This window comes from Ruditapes philippinarum, unplaced genomic scaffold (assembly GCF_026571515.1).
Source record: "Ruditapes philippinarum isolate M1 unplaced genomic scaffold, ASM2657151v2 ctg748_1_1_1_1, whole genome shotgun sequence".
NCBI lineage: Eukaryota > Metazoa > Mollusca > Bivalvia > Venerida > Veneridae > Ruditapes > Ruditapes philippinarum.
Window position 1 is genome coordinate 17,213 of NW_026867085.1, and position 27,911 is coordinate 45,123.

General features: G+C 32.8%; 1 protein-coding gene across 3 annotated transcripts; it reads right to left on the minus strand.

Moving 5' to 3' along the window:
* Positions 1-329: 329 nt before the first annotated feature.
* Positions 330-27,846, minus strand: LOC132734784 (uncharacterized). 3 transcript variants are annotated; one of them, XM_060721634.1, is made up of 19 exons: positions 27,650-27,845; positions 22,555-22,641; positions 21,261-21,336; positions 19,630-19,851; positions 18,643-18,794; positions 17,333-17,440; positions 15,772-15,954; positions 13,389-13,500; positions 12,921-13,004; positions 12,223-12,341; positions 11,707-11,757; positions 10,739-10,973; positions 10,062-10,421; positions 9,010-9,200; positions 7,932-8,087; positions 6,891-6,965; positions 6,215-6,452; positions 3,505-3,833; positions 330-2,652 (listed from the first exon to the last, which is right to left on the minus strand). In XM_060721634.1, the coding sequence occupies exons 3-19, from the start codon at positions 21,319-21,321 to the stop codon at positions 2,497-2,499; spliced, it is 2,832 nt and encodes a 943-aa protein (XP_060577617.1). In that variant the 5' UTR covers positions 21,322-21,336; positions 22,555-22,641; positions 27,650-27,845; the 3' UTR covers positions 330-2,496. The 3 variants fall into 3 exon arrangements, with proteins under 3 accessions (XP_060577617.1, XP_060577616.1, XP_060577615.1); XM_060721633.1 differs by lacking the exon at positions 22,555-22,641 and having other exon boundaries at positions 10,068-10,421; positions 27,650-27,846; XM_060721632.1 differs by lacking the exon at positions 22,555-22,641.
* Between the last annotated feature and the right edge of the window lie 65 nt (positions 27,847-27,911).

The window sequence follows — 27,911 nt, forward strand, 5'->3', positions numbered from 1 at the left end:
ACATGCTGAGCAACAACTCCTGTAAGGTTTCATGACTCTAGGTCAGATACTTTTTGTGTTACGTGTGACACAAGTTGAAATTTGCAAATTTTTACTATGTGAAGGACAATAACTCTAAAAATACTACATAAATTCATGCGAAAAATACCAAGGTGCACAACTTCACATGCTGAGCAACATTCCTGTAAGGTTTCATGACTCTAGGTCATATACTTTTTGAGCAACCTGCGACACAAAATGAGAACGGACGGACAGAAGGACAGACAGATGGACAATTGTAAATCTAAATGCCCCCCTAAAGTGGGGGCACAAAAATAAAACCAAACTGATTATAGTTTAAAATCTTTAATTCAGCTGTAGGATAATAAACATATCTCTTACTTTAAGACATATTTTAATAAATGCGAGCAAAATACTACAGTATTATATTATTCTATAAAATAGAAACTATAATCATCCAGTAAAAATTGAATAATATACATATAGGCCATGTTTCATAGATCTATAAACTTTGCAAAATCAGAACAATAATTTAATTCTAAAGATAATTGAATTATAAATATTAGTCCCATGACATCAGTGTTTTCAACACAAGTTCATACTCAAATAATTTATATAATTTATATTTAATAAGAAGCATGATGTAACAACTATAACTGTTGTTAATGTAAAAACTGTAATTAAATATATATATAGGACTTTAAAAATGCATGTCACAATAAACTTTTTGCATTATCTTAACCATTTCTGGGTTGGTTTGTACCGGTAACAGAATTTGATATAAATAAATAGAATCTTACACAAATTGCCATTTACTTCATAAATAGACTTAAAACCAAAAAAAAAAAATACTACAAAGCTCATCACATACATGACTGACACCTCAAAAACTAGACTTATTTAACCTTAAACCTGCTGGATTTACGAAATGGGACTTGCTCTGCTTTGAACTTGGAACAGTCCATCAGAATTTTAAGGGATTTCATAATCGAGCTACCATCAGTATAGAGCAGACGGCACCGACTGGCTAAAACTGGTTCCAGGCTAGAACTGGTTCCAGCAGGTTAAGGATTAATCTTTTTCATTTCTCTGTAAATCATCACTCACTCTTATTAATCACATGGTCAAAGATTAGGTGAATCACATTTTACTTTTAAAAAAAAAACATGGTTGTAAAAAAAAAAAACTAAATAAGAGTTATGGCCCTTTGGACCTCTTATTACAATCATGCATAAGCTTAACTAAGGTGGACTTTCTATGACATTCATTTATAATACATATTTGTTTTAAAATATCAATAAAGGCAAAAATGCACACTAAAGGACAAGTTATTAAAATTACGAGACAGAAATAGTTTTAAAAGAACTAATAGAAGATAGATGGACATGAAATAGAAATGGGGAAAGGAAGTCAGAAAAAACAGTGGGCAAGTCATAGAGACGCATTCTTAAAATGCAAGAATCATAATTAATTCTGTTGCAACAGTTAATAAATATGTAACAATATCAAAAACAATTAAACCTAAAATAACTATAATCAAAAAAAAAAAAAATCTTTACTTTCCCAAGCCACTCAAATACAGGCATCTGACCATCGTCAGCCAGAACACTTATGTAGTCTGACCAAACTTTTACAATGTTTGCTGTAAACACTATTCTATAAAGTTTGATATTGGAATCCATATAAATTACTATGGATATTTCCAAACATCAGCAACAAGTTCAATTCATCACATTATTATGATAAAGGTAGAAGGCAGCGCATGGCAAGATTTGACTCGTAGCACAATAAGTTTCTATTCTATGTACAGATAAACAAAATACAACACTATCATCTAATAAGCTATTAGAAGCCATATCTTACAATTTGTTTTGTTGTTAAGTTTCTGTTAAGACCATACGGCAACATTCCAGCTTAACTGACAGAGGAAGAACTCGAGGTGCCACTCACTGCAATACTTCGGACAACAGAAGACACCTCAGAACAAACCACTATCCACTAACTATCCTGAAGACAGCTGGATAGCTTCCTCACATAAAAGAGTTGCAAGTCTTTGGTGTGGTTCAAACCCCTAACGATGAGGAGCAAGTGGCTTGAATTCAGCCACTCTAACCACTCAGCTACAAAGGCCGCACAAATTAATCAATATAATCTCAACTCGTATAAATATCTAAAATAACAACAAGTATAACATTGTTAACAACCAATAGCATGCATTTCTAGTGAGCATGTACCACTTACTGAAATAGTCAATGCAATTTACGTATAACACAACTAAACCCACATGAATTGATACTACTTATGCACATAGCATTTCTCATTTATACAATATATTTCCAAAACCATTTTAGAGATGCATTGATCTTAGGTGCATTTTGTTTCAATATTTTCAACCTTTGTTTTGTTGCAAGTGGTTTGTTTTTCGTATAAATATCTAACGATGCATTTCTCTCACAAATATATCCTTTTTCAATTATGATAAGTGTTGTTTTTTCCCTAGAATCTTCCAGTCAATTTTTGTCGTTTTGTGTAAGTGTCAGCATAATGTCCACCTAAACCCTGTGAATGTTGACCTATATAATCTCCTTCTGGACTCGGCTCCGGTGACGGCAATACGTGGGAAAACGGCCTTTTCTGGCCTTGTGGAGTGGCCTGAAAATCATAGTATTAAAACAATCCATTTAAAATATGTTAATTATCATTTCATTTCAATATACGACTTATGAATAGAATAGAAGATTCATAATCATAACAGTATCACCTTGCTAAGCCTCGTCTTCTTTAATTAAAACAAAAACACACAAAAAAAGGTTATCACATTACAATAATTTGCTCAGGTGACCTGTATTTACAGCAAATTGAATTTGAGGATATTGCTTATTTTTTTAGGTTTAATTGTGTTGTTTGTGTCAACGAATGTATTATTAAAATAGCAATACTAACACAGTAAGACTTTCAATAAGGAAAAAATAAGAGACAAAAGTTGTGTTATTCATTCCTAAAATGACTAAATAAACACTAGATCTATGAACTTATTTATTAAAAGGCTAAAAATGCTTTTGTTTTCATTCTCAAAGGTTTTTATCTTTTGTGTTCTGATTTCCAAAAAATTGCTCACTGGTCAATAACCAGAACCATCTTTTGCTTCTGTTGCTTTTTGGCAGCATTAGTACAGTTACAGTGAAAAAGTATTAAGTGTAGAAGTAAAAATAATACTCAACAGTCTAATATTTTTAATTACAATTGACTTCAAATTCAGCACTACTTCAGGTGATAAGTATATAACACTTTAAAACAATAACTTACAACATTATAAACACTACGTTTGCCCTTTTCTAAGTAAGAATATTCTTTTTTTATGAGACTTTAAACAGCTTTTAAGTATTTAAAATGTAACTACTGATTTTTTAAACTAGTAAAAAAAATTTCTACTTGGTAAAATAATGTTAAATACTGGACACAAAATGTTAAAAAAGTAGAAATTTAACATATCCCTAAACTTACAAGATTAGATTGTGTTGTTCCAGCACCACTTGCTGAAAATAATGAAGGAATTGAAGGCGGCCCCATCAGACTTCTCATTCCTGACCTAGCTCCTCCTCCTGGGGTACGACTCCCATCTCTGCCAAAGGAACCAGCGAAGTTTGACTGCATGGTAACATCTCGTCCAAGGGAACCAGCCAAATTAGTTGCTCCTGATCTGGCAGGAAAATCCGTCCTTTGAGTATTATTTGACATACCAAGCTGGCGAGCGTTATTAAATGAGCCCAGAAGACTTGTCATAGAAGAGTTACCCATTTGTCTAATTCCTCCATCAATGTTTCCATACGGTGCTATTTACAAACAAAAGATATTGTACGCTTTATAAACAAAACAAAACAAATGGTCCTATATGTATTTACAAACAAAACAAAACATTACATGGAATGCTAATTAAGCCTACTGGTAACATTATGCTGTTATGATATATGTATATGGAAAATAATAAAACAATATATAAGTGTGTGTCTTAAATGACACAATTATGGATCTCAATTTATCTTCTTTATGCATAGTAATGGTTATTACCAAAGTTTTGCTATATCAATAGAAAATTTCACGATTATTTTTCTATGAATTTATGATTCAAAGCCGAGCTGTTCAGGCTTCAAACCTGTCTTGCTGTATGTTCAAAACCCATCTGGGACATTAAATTCTTTCACAATATTGAATAAGCAGTAAATTGTAATGTATTAATTAAGTTTAAAGCTTGTTTGGTGGGTCTGCTTAGGTTCTTGCACATGCCTGAAGTAACACTATAATAATGGGCAATTGTCTTCCTTGCAATTATAAAGCTGCAACTAAATAGCATTTGCACAATCAAAAAAAAATATACATATATAAAAACATAGAAAACAACTAATATGGCTTGTGAAGACATGTAAAAAACAAGAGGGCCATGATGGCCCCGAAATCACTCACCTGTATATAGATCCCTGGGCCAAAGTCAATTTTAAACCAGGGGCTTTTATTTGAACAAACTTGGTAGACCCCCATAAGAAAATGTTTCATGATAAATATCTTAGCTCTAGCTCTTTGGGGTTTTTATAAGAAGATTTTTTAAAGTTTTTACTATAAACATATAGGGAAAAACAATACCCCCCCCCCCCTTGGAGGGGCCAATTTTGACACCAGGACTTTTATTTGAATGAACAAACTTGGTAGACACTCACTAGAAGATATTTCATGCTTAGTATCTTAACTCTAGCTCTTTAGGTTTTTTATAAGAAGATTTTTTTAAAGTTTTTACTACACATATGAGGAAAATCAATGACCTCTGGAGCGGGGCCAATTTAAACCCAAGGGCCCTTAACTGAACAAATTGGGTAGACACCCATTTAATAATGTTTCATATGAAATATCTTAACTCTAGCTCTTTGGGTTTTTTAAAAGAAGATTTTTTTATGTTTTTACTATACACATATAAAAGGAAAATCAATGACCCCCCTCCCCCCATCAGGTCCAATTTTAACCAAAGGGCTTTTATTTGAACAAACTCGTTAGACACCCATATGCTAAACATGTAAGCTCTTGCTCATTGGTGTTCTTTTTAAAGAATAGTTTTATCTATACACATATACTTAAAAAACAATGACACCCCTGGGGGCTGGGGCAGGGCCAATTTTGACCCCAGGGCTTTTATTTGAACAAACTTTGTAGACACTAGAAGATGTTTCATGCTTAATATCTAAACTCTAGCCATTTAAGTTTTTTAAAAGAAGATTCTTTAAGTTTTTGCTATACACAAATATGGAAAATCAATGACCCCCAGGACGGGGCAGATTTTGACCCCCGGGCTCTTATTTGAACATACTTTGTAGACACCAATTAGAACATGTTTCATGCTAAATATCTTAGGCCTAGCTCTATGGGTTCTTTAAAAGAAGATTTTTTAAGTTTTCTATTTGCATATAGGGAAGATCAATGACCCCCTGGGGCGGGGCCAATTTTGACCCGAGGGCTTTTATTTGAACAAACTTGGTAGACACTCATTAGAAGATGTTTCATGCTAAATATTTTAGCGGACCCTAAAAGGGGCTAATTAAATTAATATGAGCAAACTTGATAAAAGACTACCCAAGAATGCTACAGACAAAGTTTGGTGATCATCATCAATTAGTTCTCTAGAAATAGCCATTTAAAGGTATTTCTATTTTTAGCTTTTGCAGCCCCTAAAAGGGGCCAATCAAATTAATATGAGCAAACTTGATAAAAGGCTACCCAAGAATGCTACGATCATCCATCAATTAGTTCTGTAGGAAAAGATGTTTAAAGGTTTTTCTATTTTTAGCCCAGCTGACCCCTAAAAGGGGCTTATCAAATTAATATGAGCAAACTTGATAAAACACTACCCAAGAATGCTACAGACAAAGTTTGGTGATCATCCATCTATAAGTTTTGTAGAAGAAGATGTTTAAAGGTTTTTTCTATTTTTAGCTCTGCTGACCCCTAAAAGGGGCCAATTGGAATGACATAAGCAAGTTCAAGTGTGACTGTCACAAGGATGCTACAGACAAAATTTGAAGTAAATCTGCTTAGTAGTTTCAGAGAAGAAGACGATTGTTGACGCATGACGACGGACGCCGGAGCATCCCACTTTGATACTCATAGCTTACCCTGAGCCTTCGGCTCTGGTGAGCTAAAAAAACCCAAACAGAATAAACTATCGGCATACCAGTTTGTTGATTTCCATATGAAATATCCTGTTCAAAGTTGCCTTGTCCGCCATTCATGTTAAAAGCATTATTATCTGTATCATAGCCGGCAGTACTGTTGCCATAGTTACCATTATAACCAGACTGTACCCACTCTTCATACTGTTGTTTATATGCCGCGGCAGCACCAGCAGCATAGAATGCCGCCTGTTCGGCTATATCGTTGTAATGCCCGTCTCTTTTCTCTGGCTGTGAGATCTAAATAAAAATATAATATTCTATTTATATATTCTTATAAACAAGATAAAAATTGCGTTTGAATAAACTATCTATCATATATTTGTGTAATGGCTTCTGCAATGCTTAAAATAATGATCTATCCATTTTTCAAGAGATTTTAATTTTAAATGGTAAATTTCGAAGTACAAAAAAGTAGCGAGCTTGATCAAACAGCCATTAAAGGGTATAAAGCTATATGTAATGAAATATTTCTTTAAAATTTTATTGTTTCCATAACCTTGTGGTTTATTCCCAAAAAAGTTATAACATAAAATGTTTCAATTATTTAATGCATGTCAACAGAATAAAATGTTCCAGAACAAAATATTCTTTTCTTGCCATATCAAGAACCAGACCATCTGACATTAAAACAAGGAAATACATGTATTATATGGTAATGTAAATGTGTCAACAAACCTGTCTATTCATGCTGGGAGCCAGACCAGACTTCTGCCTAGCATTTATACCAGAAAAATAAGCTCCATCAAATCTCTGTAATATAAAACTAACACAGGTTATATCTATCATCACTACTATCAACATTAGCAAGAAAGATGCAATCATTTGTGAAGAAACGTTGATTAACATAAAAAACTACAAATCCTAAGTTTAAAACAACATAATTATAAACATGAATTATAATATTTCAAAAGTATCAATGTTGGCATTATTGTTTTACTGAATAAAAAACAGGCCTTTTCACAATCGGTGTATAAAAACACCTATATCTTTGTATTGGGTTATGAGTATCAACAAACGTGTTGTTTTTTTGGTTTTTTTTGGTAAAGGTTATGAGTATAAAAAATATGTATTTCTTCGTTTTGCATTAAGAGTATAAACAAATATATTTCTTTGATATGAGTTGCAGGCATAAACAAATATAGTTTTTGTTGTTTTTGGTTATCAGCATAAACTAATGTTTTCATTTGTTTTCAGTAATGAGTATAATCAAAATATTTTGATGTGTTTCTTTGTTTTGGCTAATGAGTTTAAACTAATTTTTTTCCATTGTTTTGGGTTACGAGTATAAACATGTGTTTTTTTTTGTTTTGGGTTATGAGTATGGGAAAATGTTTCTTTTGCATTATAAGTAAGGAAAACATGAATGTATTTCTTCGTAGGAACAAAATGTGTTTCATTGTTTTAGGTTATGAGTTTGAACAAATCTTTTTTTTTTATTTGGGTTCAGTTTGGATAAAATGTACATCTTTGTAATGGATTATCAATATGAACACATGCACATAAATGTGTTTAGGTTATGTGTATTTCAGGATACCAACATTTTCTAAAACTTAAAATGAGTGTGGTGTCAAGGCAAGCCTGGTCCTATTCATGAGACATTTGACCTGTCATCACCTCCATGAATACTTGGATGTTAAATTTATGCAAATGAAAGCTGAAAGCTTACTTTCATATTCAGGCATGCAAAAAAACTACAGCAATATAAATGTAACTTACATTGGAGTTTGAAGTTGCATCAAATTCAATGTCCATCAATTTTCTGGCTGAAAACTTCTGTCCCATTAGATTACCATAGCAACCACTGTTTCTATCATCATTGTTACTAAATGCTTCACCATATGCTTCATTATATTCTGTTTCATCACAACCACCCTGTCAGTAAAATCAATTCATTTGAAATTTAAGGGTCTCCACTGATGTTTTTTGACATGACGGGACTGGAAATCGTTCTCCCGAATCAATGTTCTATCTGATGAAGGTCTAGATTTATAACTTGTGTGCAAAATCAAAGATTATTCGCTCACTTCGTTTTTTTTATAGAATAATTATTCTAATTATGAAAACTGACCCAAAATTGAAAAGGGCTTTTCACTCAAACCGGGCTTAGCATACAACTAAAATATGATTTTCATTTCTTTTTCTGAGTATATTCTTAAAATTCTTTTGTATCTCTTTCTATTAAAGTACCCCAATAATGTTGATGTATTTAAGAATGTATTTTAGAAATTCAATAATTACGTTTTGAAGCTTTTGTACTTCAGTGGAGTTCCTTTAAATTCATGTTTTGAAATCTCAAAATACAAATTTGTGAAAAATTCTATCAGTTAAAATACACCAAAACAACACATATTTTTTTAAAATCTTTACTAGTTTCCACTGTTGTCTTCATCAGAATAACGTACAAAGTATTTGACGTCACGTCCGTTAGGACGCCAACGTCAACGTGACAAATTTGCGCAAAAACATGAATGTAAAGTAATTAACAAATAGATATGGATCAAAAATATACAGCGGGTATTAATAATAGAACTATATTTCTACAATATAAAGCAGAGAAAAATGATAAAACCCAACATACCTATATGTCAAAATATATCATATAATTCTATGGCATTCTACTGGTCTTATCATTATGGACACAAGACTATGTTTCTCTGGTTCGTTTTAATGCATGGAAGGCAAGTTCATCAGTATTTCAATCATATATTGCCAGGTAACACATTTCTGTTCCATAATTTTTTTTTGTGCTGACAACAAAGGTTTAGCTAATACATATACATTTTTTCATGCTCACCTGATATCCTGAGTCATCGTAACTCCCACCTTGGTTTCCATAGAAACCCAACCCTGTCTCTTCCTCCATTTTAGGTGTAGGTATTAAGCCATCTCCTTTATTGTTAAAGTTTAAGGACAGTAAAGATTGTGGCTGGTTCCCTTGTTGAGTCTGAGCTGGTACCTGGTTCTCTAGCAAACTTGGCAGCCGACCTATCACAAAAAATATAACATATATGAAATTATTATAATGCTGGTTCCCGTGCTGAATCTGAGCTGGTACCTGATTCTCTAGCAAACTAGGTAGCCAACCTAACACAGAAAACATAAAATAAATAAAATTATTATAATGCTGGTTCCCTTGCTGAGTCTGAGCTGGTACCTTATTCTCTAGCAAACTAGGTAGCCAACCTAACACAGAAACCTAACATATATGAAATTATTATAATGCTGGTTCCCTTGTTGAGTCTGAGCTGGTATCTGGTTCTCTAACAAACTCGGCAGCTGACCTAACACAGAAAACATAAACATTTATGAAATTATTATAATGCTGGTTCCCTTGCTGAGTCTGAGCTGGTACCTGGTTCTCTAGCAAACTAGGTTACTGACCTAACACAGAAAACATAAACATATATGAAATTATTATAATGCTGGTTCCCTTGCTGAGTCTGAGCTGGTACCTTGGTCTCTAGCAAACTAGGTTACTGACCTAACACAGAAAACATAAACATATATGAAATTATTATATCTTTAATGGGGGAAAAAATGGGGTGTTACAAAACGTAAACAAAAATTAAAAGTTGAAAACGGGGCTTGATTTTGTCAAAAAATTTCACATAGACATGTCCTAATAGGATATTTCCTGAAAAAGCTTAAAACATTGTCTTAAATATGAGGAAAAGCAGAATCATCTATTCTTAGCCAGAAATACCATGGCCCAACAGACTCAAAAGTTTCAAAATAATATCAAAATGGGTAAGGGAAGTTACTAATGTGGCACAACACTAAGGTGAGTAGGAAAGATCATCCTTTTATATAAATATATAAATAGTTGAGCCAAAAAATGGTTTATACCTTGACCTTGACCTTTGTAACTGCCAAGAAGTCCATCTCCAGAGTTACTATTATTGTTCATATTTCCTGTATTCCCAAACAGTGAATTAAGGTCTTGCTTGTTGCCTCCTTGTGCCATTTTCTGCATAGCCAACTGCTGTATAGTGTTCATAAAGTTAGATGCAGCTTTATTGGTATTTGTGTTCATATTTGGAGCATTGCCAAGGAGACCTTGCTGGTTTGGTTCGCGAGGGTTTCTGACCATTCTGTTTTGCGGGTTCTGTTGACCCATTCCCATGTTGTTAAGGAGCTTCTGAGCCACTTTACCTGCCTGTACCAAACCTTCCATTAAAGGCTTCGGTGGGCCAGTTGGAGCACTACCTGCACATTCAGAATAAAATATATCAGAATATATCAAAAAATCACTATAGCTATCTGCTTATTAGATAAAATTAGCAAATCAAAATCATTATGGCTGTTTCGATAATTTTTTTTTAGCAAATTATAGTTATGAATTAAAGGGAAGCATAACTTTTCTTCTTTAAATTCTATTTACTAGTATTACTTCAGAAAAAGGAAACAAACAGTATACATTTTTGCTCATGACTAAAATAACATTTAAAGTTATTCAATCATAACATTATGGTATTATTCTCTGAGATAATTAAGTAAGAACAAAGAAAGCGCAGACTATATACCTAAAATTCCCCTGGATTGAGTCTTTTCTGACAACATGGCCATAAGTCTGCCAAGACTGCATAAATAGACCATGTTCAATTCATATACAGATTTCTCAAGTAGTTTAGGAGCATCTACGTCAGTTACTGATCTGTGAAACTCTGACTTATCCTGGGGCATCAGTAGATTCTTCAATATGATGTTTGCCTGGGCTGTCATTGGGTCACCAAGCAGAGATACGGGCTGCGGTTTTTCCTGTAATATACAAATATATTCATAAAATCCTAGCAACACTTGCACACATTGCATGCATAAGCCTCATTTCTACATTATGAACTTATATACAACAGTTAGAGAAATTAAAAAAAAAATACTTCTTAGTAATATGGATGCTTTCCCTGTGTTTCTCTTTTCAGTTTGACATCAGTTAAATGAAATTTATCAGGAAATATCAGTTTTAGTTTTAATAATCAACTCATTACAATATAACCCTTAGCCTAGTGCCACAACAGATTCTGCTCATGTGATTTCTGCAGACAAAGATCTGGGCTGTGTTTCAAAGAAAGTCTTTAGTCTGAAATCAGTCGCAAGACCAAAACTGAGACAATTTTGCCTTTCAAAGAAAGTGTCCTTACTATCGACTCTTATGTCATGACCCTCTTAATTTCTGAATAGCAATGCAAATGGGCATTTACACATTGCCAAGAAAAGGGTCTGTCATTGTATATCTTTAACTTTTCTCAGAAAATGAATTTTTTTATAGTCTACAATATTTGACCAAAGACAAAAATGTTTACTGAAACAGTCATAACTTAGTCCTTAAATTTGTTTTACGTCCTAGGACTGAGGGTACACTTAAGACTTTCTATGAAACGCCAATGCAGAATGATCATGGCCTGCACTACTTGTGTTTCACTAGGGACATTTTTTTTTAAGTATTCCGTGATCCATTTAAGATATTTAACATTATTAGGGTTACAGATCTTACCTGAAATTCTTCATCTGTTGGAATCTTGACTTTCCCAAGAGGCTCTGGTACCTGAAATGGAAAAAAACAAACTTATAACCATAAATAAAACTTTTTTTAAACACAAGATACAGAGTTACCTAAAACTGTTGGAAAATGGCAAAATCATGATTTAACAAGGCACATTTTAACATTAAACATCAGTAATATAAAGAATTACATTTCATAATATAAAATGCTTAGTAAAAAAATAATACATACAGTTATATTACATTAAAACCCAGCACTGTCAAAATATAGGTATTTATTTGTGAGATTCCTTAAAGTCTCAATCCATGAGTTGAGATATAACTTTTATGTCAGTTGCCATGCCAATTGCTATCAGTTTCTCTATTTTATATAGAGTTTGTAAGCAAACAGCATGGATCTTGATCAGACTGCACAGATGTGTAGACTGGTCAGGATCCATGCTGGTCACAAACGCATTGTGTTGGTATTGTCACAGCACAGCTAAAATGTACAAATTTTTTATCTAACCTCTCCATTGTAAGTGCCTTTTTCTCTCATATCAAGTACTATCACAGATAGGAGACCTAACTGAAGGTTGATATCCATCAACGGTGACATTGGAATGGTTGGAGCTGGTCCTAAAATACCTGAAAATAAATCACATGTCCCATGAAATTAATATTTCATATAAAGAAATATATTAAATTCTTTTTTTCCAATTTGAGAAAATCTAGAAAATCTTTCACTCAGATTCACTTTCATAGCATAAAATATACAAAACCTCACATTATGACATATAAATACAGTACTTTTATTTGTCCATCAATTTTTAGGGAGTTGCAAATTAAGGCCTTATTCCCAACTCCACAAATTTTAATATGATAGAAAATAATTTCATTTAAAACTTTCACATTAATGCAGGTTTATTGGTAATATTTAAAGCACATAATTACGCTCCATTTACATAATACTTTATTTAATCTCTTGTGTAAGTAATAAAACTATTGTCTAAGTAATAACAATGCACTTAAATCACAAAAACCAACCTGCCAGCCTTCCCTCGTGGCTAAAAAAACATCTATACATACATGTAGCAATATATTTAGATTATTAATTTTGAACAAAATATGCTGTATGCTTCATTCAAATTTGCAATATCAAGAACATTTGGTAATACATGTACATGTACTAATACTTTAGGGGCAAACCTATATAGAAAATTGTACCTGGTTTAGCATTGGTTCTATCCTCAAGCTGTTTAACATAGCCTTCTTGTAAATGTAACAAATTTTCTGTAAACTGGACCAATACTGTAACAAAAATTTCAATATGATCTTTACTGCAAAATATTCTTAAGTTACAAAAAGTGATCTTCTTTCCAAGAAAAAATATTTAACAATGATAATTATTTATATAGTACCCACTTGTGTATTACATGCCATCATTAATATATATTGTCAGCTTAGTGCAATAACTGATTCACTCCTTTTAAATGACGATGTGTCATAGGGTGAAAAATATGTGCACCCTGACCAGGACTTAAACATGGAACATCTGAAATCCTTCTCTTCGGTTCTCAGCTTTTCTCAGCTGCAAACACATTTTCTCTTCCTATTTAATAAATATTTCTATACCTTAACCTATACTTAAACACAAATTTCATGATACTATAATGTACAGTAAAGCAAACTTACATCTAGGATGTTTGGCAACGTGGGTTTTAAAGAAGACATGTTTAAGAAAGGCAGGATTAGGATAGACCGGGTCTGGAAGAAGGCTGGCTCTGTTTATATGTACTTTGTCACCCTGAAAATCAAACCAAATATTTATCATCCTCAAATAAAAATACACCATAGAGTTTCAATAGAGCTGTCTAGTGAATAATGTAGTGATATGTTCTTTGTAAAAATATAACATTAAGTAACTTTGATTTCAGTGAAAACATACAGATGTTTTTATGGAACCTGTTTGCACACTGTGACAGTAGGACATTCTTTCATTACATGAATAACTGAAAAGTATGATTTTTTTTTATAAAATGGTCCATAAAACTTAAGTACCATCATAACACTTGGGAAGTACACATGTGCATACAAACATATGGAGAGAAAAGATTTTTGAGTATGTTTACAATGTGACAATGTGTTTATTTATTCGTAATATGAGGCCTCTAACCAAAAATACAATCAGATTTTTAATTCAACGAAGAGCGATGTAAATATATATAAATATATGAGTATATTTACAAGTAAGAAATATGTTGATATTAAAGCAACATTAAACAAACAAGAGGGCCATGATGGCCCAAAGTCGCTCACCTGTATATAGGCCCCTGGAGCGGGGCCAGTTTAAACCCCAGGGCTTTTATTTGAACAAACTTGGTTGTATATGTATGCATGTATATATATATATATATATATATATATATATATATATATATATATATATATATATATATATATATATATGATTGATATATATATATATGTATGTATATGTATATAAATACATATACATATATATATATATATATATATATATATATATATATATATATATATATATATATATATATATATATATATATATATTAAATATATATGTATATATATAATATGTATATATATCTAAAAAAAAAAAGTCAAGCTAATGAATGACCCCCGGGGCGGGGCCAATTTTGACCCCAGGGCTTTTATTTGAACAAACTTGGTAGACACCATGAGAACATGTTTCATGCTAAATATCTTAGCTCTAGCTCTTTGAGTTCTTTAAAAGAAGATTTTTTAAGTTTTTACTATATGCACATAGGGAAAATCAATGACCCCCGGGGCGGGCCAATTTTGACCCCAGGGCTTTTATTTGAACAAACTTGGTAGACACCCATGAAAACATGTTTCATGCTAAATATCTTAGCTCTAGCTCTTTGAGTTCTTTAAAAGAAGATTTTTTAAGTTTTTACTATATGCACATAGGGAAAATCAATGACCCCCGGGGGCGGGGCCAATTTTGACCCTAGGGCTTTTATTTGAACAAACTTGGTAGACACTCACTAGAAGATGTTTTATGCTTTATATCTAAACACTAGCTATCTGGGTTTTTTCAAAGAAGAATTTTAAGTTTTTGCTATACACAGTCATATAAGGAAAATCAATGACCCCCGGGGCGGGGCCAATTTTGACCCTAGGGCTTTGATTTGAACAAACTTTGTAGACACTCACTAGAAGATGTTTCATGCTTAATAGCTAAACTCCAGCTATTTGGGTTTTTTTAAAGAAGATTTTTTAAGTTTTTGCTATACACATATAAGGAAAATCAATGACCCCCGGGGCGGAGCCAATTTTGACCCCAGGGCTTTTATTTGAACAAACTTGGTAGACACCCATTAGAACATGTTTCATGCTAAATATCTTAGCTCTAGCTCTTTGATGTCTTTAAAAGAAGATTTTTTAAGTTTTTACTATATGCATATAGGGAAAATCAATGACCCCCTGGGGCGGGGCCAATTTTGACCCTAAGGCTTTGATTTGAACAAACTTGGTAGGCACTCATTAGAAGATGTTTCATGCCAAATATCTAAGCTCTAGCTCTTACAGTTTTTTAGAAGAAGATTTTTTAAGTTTTTCTTATTGGTTGCCATGGCAACCAGAGTTTTTAATGGAATTTAAATTTTTGAACAACTTTGAAAGGGGTCCACCTAAGGATCATTTCTGTAAAGTTTGGTTGCAATTGGCCATGTAGTTTAGGAGGAGATGTTGTTTGAAAAGTTTGACGCCATTTTTTGAAGGACGCACGACGCACGACGCACGCAGAGTGATGACAAAAGCTCACCTTTGAGCACTTCGTGCTCAGGTGAGCTAAAAATATAATGTACATATAATACATATATAAATAATAATGTGCATATGTCAAATATGATTTACAACAACATGTGTAACACCCTGACCTTTTAATTGGAAAACATAAAAAGACATTTACAACCAAAGAACATTTACATATCTAAATATCAAAAGAACACTTACATACTAAATAGTGAAAAAACACTTATATAATTATTTAGACATAAAAAAGAACACTTACATATTTAAACATAATTCTGTTGAACATATGTATAGCAGATTTCCCTGGTATACAATATGAGATATTCATCGGGACATCGTTAATTTTGTGTTTATTAAACTGATTGAACGATCTTTCAGCATCATCAGCATTCTCGTATTCCAGGATACCGAATCCTAGTGACTCTCCCTCCTTTGTTACAATCTACAGTGATAAAAACATGGCGTATAAACTAGGGCTGGGCGAGTATCCGAGTACTCGGATAATCACGAATCAAAGTGAAAAATCGAGTTTGAATATTCGTAAGCCCAGAGATCGTGGATCGCGATCTAATCTTTTTTATATACATTGACTGTTTCTCACACTTTTAAAATCGATAAAATACGATTTGAGTAAAAATTATATGAAGTTTAACTAAATACAATTTACCGGTTAAAGACCATGTACCATGATGCTGAGCTAGGAAGTAATTGGTTTCAAAAAACAAAACAAAAATACTCATCCAAAGAATAAAAACATAAACCTAGTTTATATTTTATATGTTTAATGTTTAGTATTGTTGTTGTTTTTTTTTTTTAAAATAAACATGTTTTTATAACTTATGTACATGTTTTTATGGGTGTCTTGATAACAAAAGATTTGTGGTTCGATTTGTGAATCGCAAGTGCTGAATCGTGGTTCGGATCGGATCGTCACTTATCCGACGATCCACACCCCTAATATAAACATACAGTAGAACTTCTAGGTGTCAAACTTTAATTAGTGGAGTTTCTCTGAGTGTTGAAGTAAAATTAAAGTCCCAATTTTTCTTGAAAAAAAAATGGCATATAAACTTAATTTTCAAATGTCATTTATGATACAACTCAACCAGAAAAAAAAAACAATATTTTTATAAAGTCATGATGAAATTTTGTATAATATTTTTGGGGACAAAAATGTTATCTCAACAAGAGCTCAACAGGACAGTGTGCTTGACTATTCTCAGTGCTCCATAGTAAACCAAGAGCCTTGATAATGTAGAAATTTCAGAAAGTACAAAAAAGGGAAATTATTCTGTCAAAAAAAAATTGTTAGAAATATGGGCCTTGGAAAGTGACCTCCTTTTATGCTCTCTTATAAATGTGGAATGTTTCAACCCGTTCCCTATAGGACTTTTGTATATACTTACTTGCCAACAAAAAACCAAAGTGAGATGCTGACGTCTTGGTGAGTACAACAGCTCTCCCTAATCTCTAAATAGTGGAGCTAACAAATTCCTAATTAGGTACCTCAATTTACAGTTTCATATGCTTATATTATATTATACTACATGTTACGATGATGTACATTACATTACAATTATATTATATCACATCATATTGTACATTATATTACACCTTCCATATTGATAAGGTGGTTTCTATCAGAGCAAGTGTCTGATTAAATGAGAATGGTCAAATTAAATCTTCAACATTCATTCAGAACATAGCTCAGGTGGAAAAAAATATATGTAGGTATGCCCTCTTTATTAAAATACGAAAAAAGCATTATGCAAAATTACAAAGAATATATGTGTATGTTGTGAAAACTTTTATGAACATACCTGACAATACACAGGTTTCACAAATTCACTGAATACCTGTCTCAATGCAATAGAATCACAGTAGTCTTTTGGTAGGTTGTCTATTATCAGACATTTTGAATGCAAATCCTGCAATAGATGATGATAAATACACAATGTATGTAAAATAGAGAAAAACAGAATCCCTAAAGAAAGCCCAACTTGGCAAGACTGAAAATGTTGCAGGCTTGGTTAGATTGAACCTGGTCATTGACGGTTGAGGTCATTGAAAGCTACCGTCCATGTCCCCTAGCAGCGGCTTAAATGTCTTGTTAGGATCATAACATTGCAAAATAAACAGCAACAGATAAACATTAACCAGAGGATGTTAATAGATAAAGAAATTTGTTTTATAAATAATGTAACATAGAGATGACACCAATGATGAAACTAAAATGACTGAACTACATAAACATGACATAAAGACCTAATATGCCTCAGAAATGGTGGGGTTTTTGTTATTTCTCAATTGAAACTTTTTTTTGTGTGTGCTTTCTTGTAGTTTCCAAAAAGTTTCACATTGTCCAATTACCTGACCCATCTTTTGCTTCTGTTACTTTTGGCAATTATTATAGTATAGTGATTTAGTAATTTGTATGGAAGTCAAAATACTACTTTATTTACTTTTTGCTTCTATTCTGATAAATAATTTCACTCTCAAAGCTATTTTCTTAAGGTAATACACATCTAACATAATCTAAAAATAAAACCATTATTTAAACATCATAAAACTCAAGTTTGCTCTTTCTAAAGAAGAATATAAATTTATTCATTTCTGAGGCATAATATGCCTTTAAAAAATTAAATGTAATTAAATAACATAGCATAAAATGTAACTGAATATGCACACACCCTGAAGGGCAATTAAAAAATAATCTGTGATATGCACAGAGCTTAAAACCTGATATGTCTGTGTTTAAATTGTAAACAAAATTACTTAATATATAATTCATGTCAACATATTTGATGATTATTGATGAGTCTGGCAATATTGAAAGATAAATGACAACAGAAATTGTTATTTGTTAGAACTCTTATATGCAGAAAATATTTGTGTGTATTTTAATACAGCCATTTATGAAATTAAGTGATGACAGATCCTAGCATTTCAACATTTTGAGAGAAAAATATACTTGTATATACCATTGTAAAAAGTCTACAAATGAAAAACATGATCTACTTCACAGTAGAGATGAATCTGTATTTGATATTTATAAACATTATACATGTAAATACCAGATTTAAATTGAAGTTGAAATGGAAAAATCATGACAAGTAAAGAATATACCAACCTGGAATGTGATTCCAGACTGTGAACTGTCTACTATAGCATCACAATGTACTGTCTGACCATCAATGTTAGACCAGTCTAGGGAACATTTTATTTTACCTACTTTCTCTATCGGCTCATTGAACTCAACAAAACCATACCCCTTACTTTCTCCTGAAAAGAATTAACAACCAGAATATTTCAATAAGCCATTCTTTCCTAGTAAAACTATAATCATGAGTTGAGATTGTTGGATTTTCAATGTCTGATAAGATGGCCTAAGAGTTAAGGTATCTGCCTCTATCCCCAGGGATCATGGGTTCGAGCCTGAATTTGGTCACAACCATGTTTCTTCGTATGACACCAGTATTGGTTGGTTCCAGGAAACAGGCTCAAAGGTGATTAATATAAGTAGCAAAAACTTGTTTTGCAATTGAGCTTAAATAAATATGTTTAAACAAATGTCTGATAATCATCTGAAATAAATGCATGCCATTTACAAATAATCTTGAAGTGTATTTTATTATAAAATACTAAACAAAAAGAATATTTTAGAAGTTTTCTAAATTCTATGAAAATACATTTAAAATCATCTAATAATGTATTTCTTAATACTTTAACCGATCAAATATTCAGAACATCCAGCCTCCATACCAATAGAGAAAAATTCAAAAACCCTATACAAATAATTTTTCTTTCAATCTAGACAACACCTTTTTTGGAAAAAATTCATTATGCAGACCATGATCTAACGGCATATTTGTAGGATGCACTGGTTGGTCTGCACTGATTGTATGAGTAGATTCTTTAGCTGCCAGTTAACACCAATGCAGGAAGGTAAAACTTCAGCTAAGTGCCTGTTTGAAATCTATTTTCAATTTTTGTTATTGTTTTCCTTTTTGTTAATAAAAAAGTATTACATGTGATGAATCTTGTGAGAAAGAAATAAAAAAACTTCCACAAAAAACTGTTACCAAGTGGCAAAAAAAAACAAAGATATAAAACAAACCTGTCTCCTCTGATCTCATAAGAAAGCACATATCAATGTTTCCATGTTCGGTAACCAGTTCCCGGAACTTATATTCTGTCATAGACAACGGTAACTGTGCTATACATAAAATCTTCTCACTCCTATACACGGACACAGACACTGTCAGGGTATCCAGCTTCGTACTATCCAACTTAGAAATGGCCTCATCTACCAGGGACGGATCTTTCAATGTTACTATAGCTGTAAAACAAAATAATTAGCCTTTAAGCTGTATAGCAATACATTTCCTCTCCCCTTACAGGGCTTTTTCCCTTCTTTAGCAGGGGCCATTATGGGGTGGCTTCCTAAAGAAAAATTTTTTAAAATCATGCAGTTTTCCACAAAAAATTGAATTAACATCAAGTTTTTTCTTCCCCTTTAGCAAATAAACCATATTATTTTCACCCAAAATTAAGGGCCAGGCTTCTTCCCCAACCTGTGAAAAAAGCCCTGCCTTTCATGTTGTATGGCTAAAATGTATTGATCGTGGGAAATCTGTATCCCAATTAATATTAAAGTTACTGGGGTAGTTGGTTCTCATTACTTTGGACTTAATTAAATACTGCAAAGGTCATTAATTTCTTCCACTTGAGGAAGCCATGTTGACTGATATACTGGTACCCATGTGTTGGAATATTCCAAAATAGTGCAAAAAGGGGAATCAAGAGTCTTTCTCTAACAGCAAAAGCTTGAAAGTCTGAACTGTCCATATGAACAAAATCATAGTGTGATTTTAAACCAAATCAAGATTATCTAACACTGTGCATCTAACTCCTATCTCTCTTTTTCTAACTCCTATCTCACTTTTTCTAACTCCTACCTCACTTTTTCTAACTCCTATCTCTCTTTTTCTAACTCCTACCTCTCTTTTTCTAACTCCTATCTCACTTTTTCTAACTCCTATCTCTTTTGTTCTTACTCCTATCTCTCTTTTTCTAACTCCTATCTCTCTTGTTCTAACTCCTATCTCTCTTGTTCTAACTCCTATCTCTCTTTTTCTAACTCCTATCTCACTTTTTCTAACTCCTATCTCTCTTGTTCTAACTCCTATCTCTCTTTTTCTAACTCCTATCTCTCTTTTTCTAACTCCTGCCTCTCTTTTTCTAACTCATATCTCACTTTTTCTAACTCCTATCTCTTTTTCTAACTCTTATCTCTTTTTTTCTGACTCCTATCTCTTTTTTTTCAGATGAAACTCTGGGTATACCCACATGTATGCTTCATGCCTGCTTAGGGGAATCCACACCTATTTTAACACGACCTGATTGGAAACACTTAATTTTGAGGTCTGTTAATCATTTAACGGTCTGGACCAATTAAAATTGTATGCAAATTTCAGATCGTAAAACCAGTCTGTTTCTGAGAATTACCATTCAATCGTTTAAAATAACTAAAAGATGAATGAAAAATGTTTGTTGCAAATGTGAATATCTGATTCTGATCCAATATTTGCATTGAAAATTATACAAAATCGAAAACCTTGCTTTGTTCACATTATTTTAAACTATTCATGAATTCAATAAAGTCCTTTCTGGTTGGTAATATTTTGCAATAAATTATCAAATATCGAACCACTTTTACAATATCATCTGACAGCAATATAAGCTCACCTTGGTTGAAATTTTTGACCATCTGTACCGACTCCACGGGAAACTCTCCATTGAAGCCCATAAATGCACGAATATCCTGCAGAAGAAAGTATAAATAAAAGCATTTTAATATCCACTAACATTCATTCTAAAACAAATAATAACACCAAGGGCAGAAATGGGTCTATGTCAAGTGTCATGCAAGGGTTTTGATAGCAGAAAGACTGGTTCTAGACCTAATTACATAAATACCCAAAATAGAAAGACAAGAATGAAAAGCAAGTGATTCTCATAGAATACAGACTGGTTACAGACTGATCGCATGAAATACCAAAAATAGACAGGAAGTAATCAATGTCAAAGCAGTCAAGATGAGAGAACTGATAGAAACAGACTATCAATAGACTAATTAGATCTAAAATCTAAATTATTAAGAAGGAGTGTGGATTTTACAGAAAATCAACACAAAATGTGTCAGAAATAGATAGACAAGAATGATAGTATTAAAGATGATGGCAACAACAGCTTGCTGGAAACAGCTTCATCCAAATCTTCAGAAAACTGTCTAGGTGCATGAAAAGCATGGAAATAAAGTAGAAGACAAAGGAAAGGGCAGATGAAGAAAAAGTTTGAAAGGAAATACACCTATATAGGAGTATAGGGAAGAGCTGATCCCTAGAAATAGTAGGACAAAAGAAAATAACAAAGTAAAAGCAGAATAAAAGCATCTGGCTGAGTCATGTTTTTGTGTTACTAAAGATAGACAGTTGAACTAGATCTAGAGCTTACAGTTACTGCAAGGGCACCAAGAGAAAGAACAGAGATTAGAGTAAAAGAATATACCCACTTGCATATGACACATCTTTTAAACAAATGGGCAAGTTGCCAGAAAAAAAGGGAACTCCGATCAAATAGAAATTTGGAAATTATACTAATCAAATATGAAGGACACCAATGAATCCCTATACTAGTATTTGTTACATGTGTCAGATCATTTATCTAAATTCATGCTAAAATTATTGTACAGTATCTGTTAAGTCATATATATATAGGTTGTATGCAAGAAAGGTACCGAAATAATTTTATTAACAGTTCACACAAAATTGAAAATGCAAATTCTGAACTTCCCATTTTTTTCTGGCAACTTTGTGTGGACTCTCTGGGCTTTTAACGGACAAATTACAAACAAAAAGGATGAGACAAACACAAAACAAACATAGACAAGGCGGATGGACATTGCTGAAAGAGAGCAAACATGTAACATGTGAGAGTGGAAGTGAGTGGTACAGGCTTGGATGTATGTGGCTACAATCACCCGTCACTACTGCTCCACAGCTCCTTGTAGCCTCCTGTCCGCATTGCTTCACCCCTCATTATCCTCGCATTCCTGAGTAGAACATACCTGCAAACATAATTTCATTTGATTTCTTTTGAATAATTTACAAATTTATCACTATTTTCCAGAACACTAGGTGAATAACCTGGCAATTATTATTGTTACCAGTATAAAGTGAAGCATTACATGCCTTCGTGTCATTACAGATTTACCTTTTTCTACATAAGTGGCAACTAAGATTTAGTAAATATATTTACAACAAGAGCTGTCGGTAGGACAGCAACACTCGACTATTCTTAGTGCTTGATAATAAAAAAGCCTTGATAATGTAAAAAAATTTAAGTTAACAAAAGGGCAAATTTTTTCTTTAAATCCATGTTACAGTCATAGGCCTTGAAGAGAGTCCTATTATGCTCTCAAAGGAGAGTACAAAATTTCAACTTGTTTCAAAGCCATATGTCAATGGACTTTGAAAATATTTGAGGTATTACAAAAACTTTAACGTAAATTCTAAGTAGAAAAAAGGGGCATTATTCTGCCAAATGCTTGATACAGTTATCTCCTCCTGTCTACAGGTTGGGGTTATGATGGTAAACAAGTGTGCAAAGTTTCAAAGCCATATGTCAATGGACTTTGAAAATATTTGAGGTATTACAAAAACTTTAACATAAGTGGTAACGCCGACGCAGACGCTCGGGTGACTAGCATAGCTCTACTTATTCTTATCAAATAGTCGAGCTAAAAATTAACATAATTTGAAATTTTTTCCTTCTATAATGGGGGCCGATGTTTGGCCCCTTCACAATTCGAAATTGTACTTTTTTCACAAAGTGACGGAAAGTATTTTACAAATTCAAAACAGATTTCATAAAATATCGAGACTTTGTCTTCGAAATCCACTGTTTAACATCCATAAAACTTGCTTTTTGTCATCTGTGAACACCTAATCGTATTAATCGTGTTAAATGGTATATGCGCATGTTGACTGGGTTAAAGTACCGACTCGAAGCAGATTTCACACAGGTCAGAAATTATAATCAAGCATTTGACCCACACTGTTTCTGGTTTTAAAATGTCGCAAAATTACCATTTTATGTCATTTTTAATGTAAATGCGTAGCACTCCTTTGTAAATTGTTTACTTTTAAGCTGAAATATTTATCTAAGTTGATCAGTACCTCTGGGTTTTCAGGATGTTGGTGTTATCAAGTACAAAATATGCCAAAATTAATGAAGGTTTATAACTGTACGTAACGGTGGGTTTTCCTCATGTATATCTAATCTGATCCCTAAACAATTGTTTATCATTTATAAATTAATGTGTTCAAATGTTTTGTTTCTTTACGAGAAGAAATCTGTGTTTACTAGTGATAAAGATGTTTCTGACATTCAAGCTTATTATCATTTGGCATACCATCTGTTCAAAATACATTGTCATTGTGTATAATAATAATAATAATAATAATAACTAGAACTGCCACTATGATGGCGTGAATACCCCCGCATACCACTTTGTCAGAATCAACAGTGGCCATTTAGAGCTCAAGGACAACCTCCCTGCCAAATCTGAGGTTACTAAGCCAGTGCATTGCTAAGTTATGTATTCTACATGCTTCAAATGTGAAAAAGTCAAAATCAATACATTGCGGACAGGACATTCTTTAGCAATTGAGAAGAAAAGCTTTTTTTTGTCAAGGTCCCTGTGACCTTGAACTTTGACCCAGTGACCTCAAAATCAATAGGGGTCACCTTATAGTCATGATCAACATCCATGCCAAATATGAAGACTGTGGGTTAAAGGAATCTTAAGTTAATGGGTGGACAAACTTTTTGAAGTCAAAGTCCCTATGACCTTGACCTTTGATCCAGTGACCTCAAAATCAAAAGGGGTCATCTTCTAATCATGACTAACCTCCATTCCAAATATGAAGACTGTGGGTCATAGGAATCTTAAGTTATTGGGCGGACAAGCTTTTTGAAGTCAAGGCCCCTGTGACCTTGACCTTTGACCTGGTGACCTCAAAATCAATAGGGGTCATCTACTAATCATGACTAACCTCCATGCCAAATATGAAGACTGTGGGTCAAAGGAATCTTAAGTTATAGGGCGGACAAGCTTTTTGAAGTCAAGGCCCCTGTGACCTTGACCTTGACCTGGTGACCTCAAAGTCAATAGGGGTCATCTACTAATCATGACTAACCTCCATGCCAAATATGAAGACTAAGGGTCAAAGGAATCTTAAGTTATTGGGCGGACAAGAAAAAACCGACGGACGGCCGGACGGACGGACAAGCTGATTCCAGTATACCCCCCTTACAACTTTGTTGTGCGGGGGTATAATAATAATAATAATAATAATAATAATAATAATTATAATAATGATAAGTGATCATGGAAATGCCAGTTGACTACCTCATATTGCCAGTTAAACATTGAATCACTTGCAAAAATCTGCAAGTAGAAAATATTGCTAAATTCTAACCCTGAGTCTTACTAAGTAAAACATAATTAAAACATTACCTAATTAACATGAAGAATGTAAACCTATATTAATTAATGTCATTCAGCAACTTTTAAACATCAAAATTTCGCTTGAATATGTTGTGTTTTCTTTTTTAATAGGAAGTGGGTAGCCATACTGGCCCGTACGGCTAGCCAAAAGTTCTAGCCGTACGTGAGTCACGTATGACTAGCAAAGACACACTTTTAGTTTATTGGATGGCCGTAGGCACTTTTCAAAATTATATGGAAGGCGAAAATGCATATGTTATTTTATGACTTTAAGCCAGGATTTTAACCAAGAAACAGCAATTGTTTTCGTATGTTTACTTTTAAGAGATTAATCTACTTGTTGGCTACAGTAAAGAAAGTACGAATATCGATCTTTGTCATCTCAAGACGTCGAGAAAAAATTGCGTTTGGTTGCAGTTTAATTATATCAATTGAAATAGTTTACAAAATTTTGATAATAATCCTTTTTTTTGTTTCATTAAGTTTAATTTTCGACATCTTCAATTGAAAAAAAAAACCCACCGAGAATAGTTATTGTTGGGCTCTGATAATTTCGTCAATTACGGACAGTATAGAAGTTGGTCCATCATGAAAGAAAGTTTGCATGAAACGCATTCTAAAATTCTATTGTCAGTCCCTGCATGGGTTACTCAGGCTTTAATTAAGGCTAATTAATTGATTGTGCTTTTATGTTCAATATTTATCTTATGTATTTGAAAATTATACAATTATTTTTGCTTTTCACCGGTTTTTTTTCTATGTTCTTTTTATATATTTATTTATTTATTTATTTATATCACTCCGATCATTATTTGTTCGATCCATGTGCTTAATTAACAGAAAATGATTTAATAATTCATCTTTCATACAAATAAAACAACAAATCATAAGCATGAAAATCAACGACGTTATAACTTATATAAGTTATAACATGCAACTTTGACACTTTTATCCAGATAGATTATACAACACTTGTTCGTATTCCTTTTTTTTTACTAAATCATAGTAAATGGCGGAGCATCTTTATTAAAGTGAACACACAAGGACAAATGCGGAGACTTGATTAAAATCCTCGTTTAAAGACACAAAATAACATATGCAGAGCTCCAGATAGCGTGCGTATAAGCGTAAAATACGCATAGAAAATCTAAAATACGCATCACTTTCAAAATTCGTGCGTCAAAGTTACGCGTTACGCACAACAAAATGAAAATACGCTTGTATGTCAAAATTTAAGCGTCAAAGAATAGAAGTGTAAACATTTAATATTCAGAAAGAGGATGTTTTGAGCATAAAAATACAATATATTTCCTTTTTATTGCATTGAAAACTTAAAGTTCTGTTGTCAACAACGCATGTTAAAAACGAAAGTAGCAGGAAGTACAGAAGGGAGGTAACTCCCGTAGATCAACCTGTGAAATTATTGATAAAGTTTGTGCCAGATAATCATAGTAGGGGTTAACATAGTACTAAGTTTGTTTAAGCATCTATTGACATGCTTATGTTTCAATATAAACAAAAAAATATTTCAATTTCTTTCACTTTTGTTGTTGAAACAAAATAACATGTTTTTCACCTGCAGTTTTGTACTCAATATTTTCGTACCCAGTCTACAGTTACGGACAATTTTCTCTCAGACCAATATTTTTTTAAGGACAGATAAAAATCTTGTTTATTTTTCTTTTATTCTAATTTCAACTATAATTGTTCAAACTGGAGCACATGATAAGGTACATGCCAACAGAAATAAAGAAAGAAAAATATTGACTCCTAAATAATAAATTAATTTCAGGGCTTCCACTAGTGGAAGTTTGGGAGTCATTTACTCCTTCATTTTTACATGTGATTCCAAAAATCTTATACTTTTCCTTCTTTACTACCAATATCAGAGATTTTGAAGTCTTTGACTTCCAAATTTGGAAAATGGAAGCCCTGATAATTTTGCTGTGTATCCTAAACTTGAGTTCCAGTATACTCTGGAAGTCTGACTTTACAGGGCATGTTTTGTATTGTTTCACATTGAATCAGTATTTTATTTTTAAAGGTTTTTCTAAAAAATGAAAATAAACAAACAAACAAACAAAAACAATAAGTTTAATTTGTTTATAAAAAATGCAAAATGCTTTTTAGACAGATTTTACCCTTTAAGTTTTTCAGATTTTACATTTTACCCCTCACTCTAAATTTTGAGGGGTAAAAACCCCTTGGCCAAAAAAATTATCTGGAGCTCTGCATATGCATTTTCGACGTCCATATAATTTTGAAAAGTGCCGTACAGCTAGACAATACAGTGCGTCCTGGCTAGCCATACGGGCCCGTACGACTAGCCACTTTCTTTTAAATACAAATAATTTTCAATGAAGAAAACAATTAAAACAAAGTGAATCTACCACTGTATAGCCTAGGCCTAAATCACCTTTATTTAAAAAGTTTAACAATAAGAAAATTTCTACTTTTGCTCAAAATTCGTTAATAATGTTTACAACGGTGCTGAATTTCACATACTTCTTCAACTTCAACAGGGTTGAAATAATTTTAAAAGGCTTGCAGATAAATTATTCACCTTCTCCAACGTATTGGAAGGCAAGTTTTTGATCATAAGTCTTTTTTCCCGATTGAATTCATTTTTTGCCTTTTCAAGCAATTCATTATTGCTCGCCTTGTCTGAGTAATTGTCAGCTAAATCAGTCATTTTAAAAAAAATCCCCAGCATCAGCACACTTTGAAAATCAGCAGGTATAAACATCCGGTAATGTCTAATCATTATTAGGAACGCGGCAATTTTGTCGCTGTGGGATTGGTATTGAACATTCGGACCATGGACA

Excerpts from the sequence above, each read along its gene's own strand:
- LOC132734784 (XM_060721632.1), bottom strand. The coding sequence starts at position 27,832 with ATGTTTATACCTGCTGATTTTCAAAGTGTGCTGATGCTGGGGATTTTT. Across the intron at positions 19,852-21,260 it reads GGTCAAAAATTTCAACCAAG|CTATAGTAACATTGAAAGAT; the intron begins GTGAGCTTATAT and ends TTTGTTTTACAG. Across the intron at positions 8,088-9,009 it reads ACGATGACTCAGGATATCAG|GGTGGTTGTGATGAAACAGA; the intron begins GTGAGCATGAAA and ends TTTTACTGACAG.